The sequence below is a fragment of the Lissotriton vulgaris genome, chromosome 8 (assembly GCF_964263255.1).
Source record: "Lissotriton vulgaris chromosome 8, aLisVul1.2, whole genome shotgun sequence".
Lineage (NCBI taxonomy): Eukaryota > Metazoa > Chordata > Amphibia > Caudata > Salamandridae > Lissotriton > Lissotriton vulgaris.
In genome coordinates, this window is record NC_141696.1 from 36,752,583 (window position 1) to 36,766,116 (window position 13,534).

General features: G+C 40.6%; 1 protein-coding gene across 1 annotated transcript in view; it reads left to right on the top strand.

The window, feature by feature from the left end:
- The window catches only part of LOC147693333 (vomeronasal type-2 receptor 26-like), a 169,114-nt gene that overhangs the window by 114,520 nt on the left and 41,060 nt on the right, over positions 1 to 13,534 (top strand). The window contains exon 3 of the mRNA XM_086935938.1: positions 10,112 to 10,339. Within this exon, the coding sequence (XP_086792064.1) occupies positions 10,112 to 10,339 (228 nt within the window). The remainder of the gene's footprint in view (positions 1 to 10,111; positions 10,340 to 13,534) is intronic.

The following is a 13,534-nucleotide window of genomic DNA, read 5'->3' on the forward strand; positions in this document are numbered from 1 at the left end:
TGACAAAGACAATAGGACAGACATAATAAACAAGACAATATTAATAATGTGTTACAAAAACAGACTTGCAAATGCAACAAAAGCACATATAATTAGTTTCCCGCGTGTTCATGTGTGGTGCAAACTTAATCTAGGTTGGATTAATAAAATAAATCATGCAACAGTGCATTAATTAATCAGTTAATGTTATGGGGAATTGTATTCACAAGCCAGAATAAAATATTTTTCTGCAGCTCGCTCTATCACATGTAATTACTGTGAGCTTTTTTAAGCCCCAGCTCCCTTCAGGCCAAGGTTGGTCATTGTAGCTGTTTACCGGTGAGACCGATCCTTGTTTCCAGTGCTCCCTAAGCTTTTGCTATACTTGTTTCCTGAGCTTTAGTTATGCCTTGTTCCTGACCTGCTGCTGTTTTCCTTGTTCCTGAATTAGCACTGCCTGCAGTGCTACCTTGACCCCTGAGCCTTAGTATTCCTTGTTCCTGAACTGCAGCACTTTCCCTTCTCCTGAATTAGCACTGCCTGCAGTGCTACCTTGACCCCTGAGCCTTAGTATTCCTTGTTCCTGAACTGCAGCAGTTTCCCTTCTCCTGAATTAGCACTGTCTGCAGTGCTACCTTGTTTCCTGAGTTCCTGAGCTATAGCTAATCCTTGTACCTGAATTAGCACTGCCTGCAGTGCTCTTGTTTCCTGAGTTCCTCAGCTATAGTTATTCTTTGTTCCTGTTCCTGGGCTTCAGCTATTTCTTGTTCTTGATTTGCATTGCTTGCAGTGCTCTCTTGACTCCTTGACTCCTGAGCTGTAGCTATGTCCTGTTTCTTGAACTAGCACTGCCTGTAGTGCGACCTTGTCTCCTGAGCTAAAGTAATTTCCCTGTTTCCTGAACTAGCACTGCCTGAAGTGCTACCTTGACTCCTGAAGCTTTGGTAATTCCCTGTTCCTGAACCAGCACTGTCTGCAGTGCTGCCTTGACTCCTGAGCCTTAGCGCACCTCTTGTTCCTGCTCCAATACTGCCTTCTATGCTTCTTTGTTTTCTTAATTCCTTAACCTGCACTATTCTAGTATACCCAAGTAGCCTCTCCTTCTGTACATCCCTTTCCAGTCCCTGCCTTTCTTCCCATTTCCTTGGTTCCAGTTCTAGTTTGCTGTCTTTCTATTCTGCTGTCTTGCTTCTGTTGCCTTGTATGTTTGTTACCTACGTTCTGCCAGGTGTGCCCTGTAATTTCCTTCCTTTCCTGTTAAGCACTCCTCCTTGCTAGCTCCTTGTCTATTGTGCTTGTGTTTAGTTCAACCCCCTTGCTGTTACTGCCTTGCATGTTCCTGTTTGATCGCCAGGATCCGTGGGCACAGCTGACTACCTAGGTGGTGTTTCTTGTTCACTGTGAGTATTGTCTTTGAGCTACATTTATAACATCGCAATAGGTATAAGCTCCACAGACCCTGCCTTTGCATCCATATCCTACATGTGGGTATTTGCAGTCAGTATCTGTAACAGCAATTGTGGGTAAGAAACTTACTGAGCTTCAGTCTTACCGTGTGGAGCTCCTGAGTTCTTTACCCCACACCCCCTCTATTGTTAATGTTGTATTATATATATTTATGTCTTGCACGTCCTTCCTGGGTGTAGTTAGTCTGAATTCTAAATTGCCTTGTGAGTGCCCTTCCTTTCTGAGTCTTACCCATCTTGTTCACTTGTACAGGCTTTCCCTTTGGATCCATTTTTTTCCTATGACTCCCTGTATGATCCTGGGCAGCGCTATACTTCTCCTTTCTGTGTACGTTTTCTACCAAGTTCCCAGTCCTTGCCCAAGTCCGTGACTGTGTTCCCCACATAGTCTCGGACGGTCCCTGATATGTTAATTAAAAACTTAAAAAAATTATATATTTTTATTACTATACAAACACATTTCATATAAATTCTAACTAAAAAATTGTATTCCTGAACCACAACTTGAAGTTTGTAAGAGCACTACATACATAGGGCCATATGTATCAAGCCTTTTGCGATTCGCAAACGGCCTATTTACCGACTTTGAAATGTATTAAAAATTAGCAAAATAAGGAATTGCAAAAAAATGCGATTCCTTATTTTGCTTAAGCATTTAAGGAATCGCAATTTTGCGATTCCTTAAATGCTATGTATGAAGCATTTCAAAATTGCAAATTCAGGTTTAGAAATCGCAAATTACCACCAACTTGTAGTTGGTGGTAATTTGCGATTTCTTGTAAATAGGCACAATTGTGCATTTGTGAGGGTGTCATATGACGCACAGACATGCCCATTGGCACACACATGTAATTTTCAGGGGTGCAGCAGGGTGTCCTTGAGACACCCCTGCACCCTTGAAATAATTCTCAAATTGCGATTAGCAAATTGCGAATTCGCAAATTGAGAATTATTTCACAGTCATGTCTATGGGCCTCCTGGCCCATAGAAATGAATGGGAAATTATTTCTTATTTGCGAATTCGCAAATTGCGAATTCGCAAATAAGGAATAATTGGAAATCGCTAAAAAATAGCGATTTTCTACATACATACCATTTTGCGATTTCTAAATAGTGATTCCTTAAAAATCGCTATTTAGAAATCGCAAATGGTGATGATGATACATATGGCCTTAGTGCATACCAGTTTGAAGCACTCCATAACACTAACACCTGAAGCACTGACTGAGTACATGCATATTTTCTAAATGATCACAATACTATAAGGAAAGACACTTAGTGAATTCATAATTGATTCACTTTTACTTTAGTAAATTGATTACTACATGGTACATAAACAGTCACTATGGTTTTGCAACAGTACAGATTTAGAATTTAGATTAGTGCAGCGTTATTTGTCTACTGTAGGGACTCGTGCTGGGGTAGTGTTCTTGGGTAGTGTAGTGTTATTGGGTAGTGTAGGAGGTTGAGCTGGGTTAGATTTAAGTTTTAGGGTAGTGTAATGGTGTTTGACTAGTGTAGGGGGTCGTGCTGGAGTAATGTATTAGAGTTTAGAGTACTGCCCTGGTGATTGGGTAATATAGGTGGTCGTACTGGGGGTAGATTTAGGGTTTAGAGTAGTCCAGTGGTCTTTGTATAGTGTAGGGGAGTCCTGCTGGGGTAGTGTTCTAAGATACTGCAGTCGTGATTGGGTAGTGTAGGAGGTCATGCTAAGATTGATTTAATGTTTAGAGTAGTGCAATAGTGTTTGGATAGCGAAGGGGGTTGTATTGAGGTAGATTTAGTGTTTAGGGTAGTGCAGTGGTCTTTGTGTAGTGTAGGGGGTCCTGCTGCTACAGTGTTATAGGATAGTGCAGTGGTATTTATATAGTGCACAGGGTCATGCTAGGGATAGTGTTTTAGGATTTAAGATAGTACAGTGGTGTTTGTATACTGTAGGTGGTCATGCTGGGTAGTGCAATGGTGTTTGACTACTGTAGGAGGTTGTGCTGAGGTACTGTTCTAGGGTAGTGCAGTGATGTTTATGTAGTGAATGGGGTCATAATAGGGATAGGGTTTTAGAGAATATGGTTCTGTAGTGGTGTTTGTGTGGTATATGGACTCGTACTGCAGTAGTGTTTTACGTTAGTACAGTAGTGTTTCGGTAGTGTACGGGGTCATGCTGGAGTAGTGTTCTACGAAAGTGCAGTCGTGATTGGGTAGTGTAGGAGGTGTTGGTGAGATAGATTTAATGTTTAGGGTAGTGCAATGGTATTTCAGTAGTGTCCAAAGTCGTGCTACTTAAGTGTTTTATTGTTTAGGGTAGTACAACGGTGTTTATACAGTGTAGGGGGTCATACTAGGGGTAGATTTACAGCTTAGAGTACTGCACTTGTCTTTCTGTATTACAGAGGGTCGTGCTGCGGGAGTGTTTTAGGGTAGTGCAGTACTGTTTCGGTACTGTAAGGGGACATGCTAGTGTCCATTTAAGGTTTAGGGTAGTGCAATGATGTTTGGGTATTGTAGTGGGTCGAGCTGTTATAGTGTTTTACAGTTTAGGGTAGTGCATTGGTAAATGGGTAGTGTAGGAGGTCGTGCTGGGGTAGTGTTTTAGGGTAGTGCAGTGGTGTTTATGTAGTGTACAGGGTCATGGTAGGGATAGCGTTTCAGGCTTTAAGGTAGTGCAGTGGTGTTCGTGTAGTGTAATGTAAGGGGTCGTGGTATGGTAGTAAAATGGTGTTTGGGTAGTGTACAAGGTTGCGCTAGGATAGATTTTAGGTTAAAAGTAGTAAAGTGGTGAATAGGTAGTGTAGGTATTTATTCTGGCGGTAGACTAAGGGTTTACATTAGTGAAGTAGTGTTTAGGTAGTGTAGGAAATCATACTAGTGGAAGTATCGCTGCAAGACTACATGTACTTATTTCTCTATAAAAACATCAAGCATTCATTCTATATATTTCAGAACTGCATTTTACTATTAATACTAAACTCATTTTGGAAACACATAACCAACGACTATTTTCTAATTCTACCAAAATGTGAGAACACAATACGTTTTTAACAATTTACATGTCGGGAAAGACATGAAGTATTAAAATGCTTCTCTTACAGTAATTCCTAAATGCACAGACTCACTGTGTGATTCTAGACAAATAACAATATTTCTTATAAATACAGTAGTAGGATAGTATAGTGGTGTTTGGGTAGTGTAAGGGGTCCTGCTGTGATAGATTTAAGCTTTAGAGTAGTGAAATGGTGATTAAGTAGTAGAGGTAGTTATACTGGGGTAGTGTTCTAGCATAGTACAGTGGTGTTTATGTACCATAGGAGATCATGCTAGGGGGAGCGTTTTATGCTTTAAGTTAGTGCAGTACTGTTTGTGTAGTGCAGGGGATTGTGGTAGGGTAGAGTTCTAGAAAATAAACTGGTGTTTGGGTAGTGTAGGAGGTTCTGCTAGGGTGGATTTAAGGTTTAGGGTAATTGGTAGTGTAAGTAGTCATGCCGGAGGTAGATTAAGAGTTTACAGTAGTGCAGTGGCGTTTGGGTAGTGTAGGAAATAATACTGGGGGTAGTGTCACTGCAAGACTACATGTACTTATTTGTCTGCAAAAACATCAACCATGCATTCCATACATTTCAGAACTGCATTTTACTATTAATACTAAACTCATTTTGGAAACACAAAACCAATGACTATTTTCTAATTCTACCAAAATGTGATAAAAAAATATGTTTTTAGCCAATTACATGTCAGGAACAGGGCCGGACTGGCCATAGCGGGCACTGGACAATCCGCCGGTGCGCCACACGGGTGGGGTCAGGTTTTGGGCCCCTGAGTGCCGTTTTTGTTACAGGGCCGTTTTTGCAGCATAGCTTCAAAATCGACCCTATAACAAAACCGTCCGAAAAACAAGCCAGTCAAAGACTTGAGCAGCACCCACAACCCCGGGGGGGTGGGGGGGGGGGGGGGGGGGAGCGGCCGAGCACTATGATAGGGACAGTGGTGATTCCCAGTCCGGCCCTGGTCAGGAAACACATGAACTACCAAAATACTTCATTAAGAGTGAATCCTAAATGCACAGACTCACTGTGTGATTCGAGACAAATAACAATGGGGCATATTATCAAGCACGGCATTAACATTATTGCCGCTCTAGCGGCAGAAAAATGCAGCTAAAGCGGCAATAATGGGCTTGATAATACGCGGCAGAGAATTCTCATAGAAGCCCATGTTCACACCAGAACATGGGCTTCTATGGGAATTCACAAGGGCGTATTATCAAGCCCATTATCGCCGCTTTAGCAGCAGTTGTCTGCTGCTAAAGCAGCAATGATGTTAACGCCGTTTCTTGATAATATGCCCCGATATTCCTTATAAATACAGTAGTAAGATACTATAGTAGTGTTTGGGGAGTGTAAGGGATCCTGCTGTGATACTTACTGGGGTAGTGTTCTAGCATAGTGTAGTGGTGTTTATGTACCATAGGAGATCATGCTAGGGATAGCGTTTTAGGCTTTGAGGTAGTGCAGTAGTGTTTGTGTAGTTTAGGGGGTCGTGGTAGGGTAGTGTTCTAGGAAATAAACTGCTGTTTGGGTAGTGTAGGAGGTTATGCTGGGGTAGATTTAAGTTTTAGATTAATAAAGTGGTGAAGGGGCATATTATCAAGCAGGACTTTAAAATTATCGCTGTTGTAGCCGCCAAAAACTGCTGCAAAAGCGACGATAATGGGCTTGATAATATGCCGTCAAGAATTCCAATAGAAGCCCATGTTCTCACTAGAACATGGGTTTCTATTGGAATTCACAAGACCATATTATTAAGCCCATTATCGCCACTTTTGCAGCAGTTTTCTACCGCTAAAACGGCGATAATTTTTAACATTCTGCTTGATAATATTCCCCGAAATACCAAAATGCTTCTCTCAGTGATTCCTAAATGCACAGAAGACACACTGTGTGATTCTAGACAAGCAACACTATCCCTTATATTTTACCAAAACACATTTCGTAGTCTAGAATGAGTGCCCCATTTTAATGTACAAACTTCACTCATTTTTGCAAATAAATAAAAAATAAATGGTTTATAATTCTACCAAAACATAGGAACAGCATAGTTATCTGTGTGCAAACACATAAAATAAACAAATGCTTATCTCAGAATGCTCTCTAAATGCACACACACACACTCACAATAAAATTCTAGAAAAAAAAGTATTCCCTTCACTTTAGCAGGACAAACACATTACTCTGATTAAAACCAAAATGCACCACATACATTCCCTCACAAATTAATAACTAACCTTTCCAATTGTTTTGTAGAATAAGAAGTATGTCAGTCATACAGGAGATTTTCTTATTCAGAATCTCTGTTTTCAATACCTCTCACCAGAACCATAGAATGAAAGAGTTTCCCTCTCATTTTCAACACATATACACCTGAATATCAAATCACATTCATTACCACATTAATACAAAACCAAACACACATTTCTATTGGTTAGACATTTCAATCCTATCCAAACGACATACATTTTAACCCTACCCCCATTCTGCCTTCTGCCTATTACCATAGAAACAGTTCATGGAACACTTAACTGAGCACAAAGGTCGAAAGTTCATCACACAATGTTACTAATCAAAACAGCAAGTGTGCTTGACTTCTCAATATACCAGCTTATCTTATGTAATGTTCCTTTCTATCAATTTTTGTTAACCAATAAGAATCAGGCTTTTAAAAAACAGAAACATGCACCCTAGTTTTCAATGTAGAATGTTGTCAAACAACCAATCATTTCTCTTCTTTTTTCTAAACTGCATATTATCCACCATTTTACAAAAATATTACTTTTCAAACTTCATTTACAGAGACCATCTGAGTGCATCCAGACCTCCCTTCAACATGCTTAGAGTGTGGTTTGTCGGACACAGCTATATTTTCTGGAGCCAAAGGTGCGCAGAACAGAAAGGAATTCACAAAGACCTAGGTTTACTAAACGTAGACATTAAATGGATTGGACAGAGAGGGTTAAAGTGGCACCAATTGATGCCATTGGTGAAATCCTTTTTACATCTCCAACACCCTGACCTCATCATAGTGCACTGTGGTGGCAATGATCAAGGCACTTTGACTGGGGTAGGTCTGGAAATGCTTATGAAGGACACCTTTAAAGAATTGATGTCACTTTTCCCCCAAATTGCCTTTGTCTATTCTAACATATGCCAAAGGCAAAAATGGAACTGGTCCAATGGTCCAATCAATTTTGTCAATCGATTGAGAAAGCCAGGAAACATGTGAATAAATCTGTTTCTGCTTTTCTCCGAGACTATAGAATGTGGTCAATATACCACAATAATCCGCTTTTCAGTATGCATGGCATCTATAGGAGAGATGGTGTAAATTTTATAGATGAAGGGAACAGAGTCTTCCTCTTGAACTTTAGACTCTGCATTGGTACTTACTTTTAGGTACTAAAATCTCTCAATAAACACAAGGGCTCTTTTTAGAGCCACCCAAGATCTAAACACATAAGCTTGATATATATATATATATCAAAAATGTATGCTTCTTTTTTTTCGCCGGCGAAATGTGTGGATCCTACGAGCATCCCGAGACTTTAAAAAAAAAATACTATCTTACTTTGTTTGCCCTACGGGTCCCTATGCCACCCCCTGAGCAGGCCTAGGGGGTCAGGGTGTGTCTACCCTGCCCCTGTTCATGTTTTGCCAACATATTTCACAGACTTCTTCACCCTTGCTTCTACCGAGGCACAAAATGGCTGCCAACAGTTCCTGGTTTCGAATGTTTACAACCGCTTGACAGCCAATTAGATTTCAGTGCGTGATCGGGACCGTGCGCTTATCCTACGATGCCAATCCTCGCACAATCCGCCGATCCACAGCGCCCATAGATATATAAATGACTTTAACCGCAATTTACTTAAAATGAACAAATTGACACCAGATAGGCTAAAGGCACAAGTCGGAACTGAGGACAACCTCTCTGCCAAATTTGGTGTAATTCCGTTCAGCTATTTGGACTGTAGCCGTGTCTAAAGGTCCTACGGGAAATTGCATGGGGAAAACACGTTTTGGGACCCCCCATTTTATCTCGGCCCCCGCTTCACCAATCACCCCCAAACTTCCAGGGAAGGAGCGGAACTGAGCTGGCCAAAAGTTTTGAAAATTTCAAGAAGATTCATCAATCGACGACAAAGTTATTGGCAATAGAATGTTGCGTTTTTCCTATGGATAATACGTCCTAATAATAACGACCTACTGGCGACCGCCAGTAGGTAATATATACAATATACATTACAATACAATATATACAATACCAGCAACACTCTGAATCAGCTCACCTGAAGTGTCAGTTTTTCTAGAAAAGTGTTTAGGCATTGGATTAGTTAGCACAGTGCCATCCAGGCTTAGGTAGAAAGGGACAAGCTTTGGCCAGATGTATCAAAGGGTTTTGCCTATTCTGTGTCAATGAGAAAATGTGTTCATACATAAGGCCCAAAGTATTTTGCTATTTCTACAGTGATGTCTGTAAGAACAGGATTAGAACAGTGCCATTCATGCCACGTTGTAAAATTACAAAAGCCTTTTACCACTCCAAGCATAGTATTATAGCTTTGGATTGGTAAAATACCTTCCAAACCAACCTGGAATGAATAAAATCAACCTCTGACCAGCTTCGCTCAATCATTATAGCTCTTCAGAGAGGTTTGGCTTTGTCCACATACAAGGGAGTAAGAGAGTACCAATTATATGTCACAACGATATCCTATCAGACTTAAAGTGCCGCATAAATGAGATATATTGAGAGAGAGAGAAAAGTGTATATAATTAATATATGTGCCATATTTTATTTTATACTCTATTTAATTTTATGCGTTACTGTGCTGTAAAATTTTATTTCATTAGTTCCATGTTAGTATTAAATATTTAACATTTATCTTACACATTAAAATTAAAACAATACCAAACTTTATTAAATTTCTATCAACATTCCCAGAGGGAGTTCTGCATCCCAGAGGAGGAGAACTCCACCCAGAGGTGAAAATGTACCAGTAGTAACTTCACACTTACAAATTATTTTGCAGGGGGCTCTATCACCTTGTACGTCTACGTCTACAGTTAGGTATAAATCTCTAGTAGGAAATAGTGAACAGGAAAAAAGTGGATAGTTAAACATAGGAATAGGATTACATCTAGACCTGTGTAAATATAAATCTTTGTGAGTCAGACCCTTTACCTCTAGCAACATGGATGTCAATCATGGGTAGTCAGTGGCACAAGCTACTACCACTTGGTTGCCTTTTGTTACCAATAGCACTGCCCTTGCAAAACACCACGCTAGCAGCAGAACAGGAAGTAAGCAAGGCTCTAAGAACCATGTCTACTTTATGTAGTTTATAATCAGTGACTTTGCTTTAGTTTCAAAGAAGTCTTTAGGAAGGTGTTGATGCATGCTTTCCCTTCCCCTGGTATCCTGGTGACTCGATGTCTATGTTCATGAGCACCTACGCCATTTTCTGATATTGACTAGACAGGCTGCCTCTCATCCAATATCCCCCCTACTTGAGCTCTGTGAAACGTGAACTTTGTGGCTTGTAATGCTTCACAAAAAAAATCCTACATTTAACAGATAAAAATTATTTTTGTTTTTCACTTTGCTACTTTTCCCAGATTCTCCATTATCTAAAAAATTTGCATTTTAAAACTCGGACTGGGGAAGAAATCTACTTCGATGAGTATGGAGACGCGCCTGCTTCGTATGACATCCTTAATGTTCAGATTTCTGAAGATGGCATCTTCCATCTTGTCAAAGTGGGAAAATTTGACCCTCGTGCTCCTGAAAGCAGAGCCATAACAGTCAACGCAAGCACCATCCTGTGGGGTGATGGGTCCTCTCAGGTGAAAGCAAAGTTCTGTTCATTCAATTACAATGTCCCAGCTTTATTTCTTGTTTTAGCATCAGTGCCTCACTCAACTGCTTTCCGGTGTTGGTATGAGACCTTTGGCAAAAAATACTACCTTGAACTATTTTGGTATAGTGGTTTGTTTCAGTCTTAGCTTACAACACATTTACTGTGCCTCCCAAAACTGAAAAATCTGTTTATAGAATGCAACACAGATAAATACTATAAAAAACAATAACAAAGTGTGTGCCACAAAAGCCCTTGAGAGAAGAGGTAATTATATCACTAAAAGTCGTTTTTTCTTAGGGTAAAACATACATATTTATAAGACGTTGTCCCCACCTTTAAAAAGCTGTATTACGGTTCACCTCTTCGTCTATATGCAAGCACCACATTTCCTGGAAACTAACTTATTTAAATAATTGTATTTCATGATTTTCAAATGAAATTGCTTAAATACAACTTGATATCAAACAAATATTTTACAAACTCCCACAGATCATCATAGGTAGACATTCGTCCTACCCAGTCCCATGGTGTGAACTATGGTCTACTAGCTAAAATGTCCCCCTAGGTTAGGACCCAGAATGGTGCAACCTATCTTGATGAAGAGGAGTGAGCTAGTGACCACAGGTATGGGTCTGTGCAGCATAGTATTACCAGAAGTACTCAACAAACCAATATGCCACATTGTTTAGGTGGTCCAGGAACTGCTGGCCAGTGTAGCACATCCACCCAAATAAAAACAGACACAGTGGTCATGTACCAAGGCTCATCTATTAGTCGGGGTCCAAGTGTGGACGGTGAGGGCAGCATCAAACAAAGAGGCAGATTTACAACTTCTGGCGCATCTCTGCTAATCAGCAGGGATGCGCCCGAAGAGTTGTGACGCATCTGGCCACCCGTACGCCACCACTGATGTGCCGCATTTACAATGTGGCGCTGTTACAGCGCTACTCCTGAAATAATTTCCCTGAAGTACCCAGTCACACATTTAAATTTACTCATCAGTGGGGCCCATAACACTGCGAGTTCACGCGAATTACTTAAACCCTACTTCATGGATCGGTGAAATTCAAAGGAGTATTGCTGTAACATTGGCGGAGTGTCTAAACCAAAACTAAATATTTATAATAGTTTCACCTGCAGTTTAAATGAATTTACCATGGCTTATCGACATTGTCATTTTATTCAGACACACCACCATAGGGTCAATGGATCTGCTAGTAAGAAAAAAAGGCGTGGGAAAATACAAGACCAGCTTAATTCTCCATTTATCTAATTTTTATTAAAAGCAAACTTTTAGCTTGTCTGACATTTTATTCATTTATTTATTTCTTTATTCAAGGTAACTATTAAGGATTTTTTTTTATTTCAAAATGATCATTTTATTTAAAAGCTCAGAAGGATAGACATTTATTTGAAGTCAGTTTAAAAGTTTAATAAAAGGACAGATAGTTCCAAAATTCACTCTCTCCTAGCATCCCTAACTAACACCCTCATCTAATCCTCAATTCTTGAAAAGAAAAATAAGCATTTATTCAAAAAGTCTTACATCACAGGAATCGATCAGCAGTCTGGCAGCATCTCATGATGAATTCGAAGAGAAGCATAATTCGAAGTAAAATCAGGGGTTTTTATACACTATTTCACTAACTTAATCTATCTAAAAAGTATCTAACAACGCAAACTTGGGTTCTGATTGGACAAATTAGGGGTGGATGAGCATCACCTCATCATTACAGTATTAATTTCATAGTGAATCAGCAAATTTAGAAAGGCCTATTGTTCACAAAAGTCTTTAGCTTAGGCACACCCTTCATTAGCAACTTTGGCATTCTTTCCCATGTTCAGAAACTCAAATGTCCATCCTTTTGGCAGTCATCATGATTTCCAGGGCACGTTGGCCTTGAACTTCCCTTTCGTCCAGGCACAAGAAGTCACATTCATTCTCGAGCTGAGACCGCGCATGCTCATTTCAGCGTCAACTCGCAGTTTACCAGAGCAGCCATGTTTTCACTAGGCCTCACGGGCCTAAGTGGGAACTATCAAAGAAACAAACACAAAATAATGTTAAATATGAAACTAAAGCCCTTCTGTTTACCTCCCACTTTACTAAAGTTTCCCCATTAGTTATTACCTAGCGGATAAGCCACACAAATGGAATTTATACTTACATATCCGACAAGATTCTGAATACGTGTAATAAGCACATCCATGCCGCGTTTGTTTATTTTTTAAGCTTTGCATTAGTTCACATCACAATAACAACACAAATTAGTCAGTTATATTGCTCCATACAGGCAAATTAGTATTCCCACATGTATATGTATGTGCATTCTATACTATTGCTGGTTATTTCATCACACCACTTCATTATTAAACGTTATATGTTATGGAACATTGACTTTACGAGGGGTATACAAAATTTTGTTTTCCCACCTCGCTCCATCAGCGGGCTGTGGCGCATGGATGGGCAGATGTGTGTCGCATCACCCAGCGGAAATACGGCACATTGCTCGAATCGCGTCGCAAGCGCGACGCGGCTCCAGCAACGTCCGGGATTGCCCTATGCCTAACATGCTGCGTCAATCCTTACGCCGGCTTCAAGCAGGCGCAGGGTTTTGACGCAGCATGGCCGTAAAAGTGACTCCGTGAAATCTTGTAGATTTCACTGCGTCACTTTTATGAGGCGTACCTGCGAGGGAACGGCCACCCTGCGCGAGAACGTCCACATGAAACCTGACACAGGTTTCATGTGGCGCAGGGGTGTACAACGTGAGGCATCTCCCTAGATGCATCACGCTGTAAATATGGTGCAACATGGCGCATTATTTACGCCGCCGCTGCATCACAGAAGTGATGCAACGACAGCGTAAATGTGTCGCTATGGGCTTGTATATCTGCCCCAAAGTGCGAACTAGACACAGGGATTTCTCTTGAGTTTGAGATACTCTGATAGAGACCATAAAACACATACACACACATCTGTCCCCAGTGGTTCTATCACATATGGGGTGCAGGTTAGAGCAGTGCTTCCCAAACTGTGGTCCGCGGACCCCCAGGGGTCCCTGACACATTCCCTGGGGGTCCGCAGGCAGCAGTTTTAAAAGCACTGCAAAGTATCTTGTTTAGTTAGCAGTGTTCAAAGTACAATAAAAGTGCCAAGATAAGAGCAGTGATTAATGTC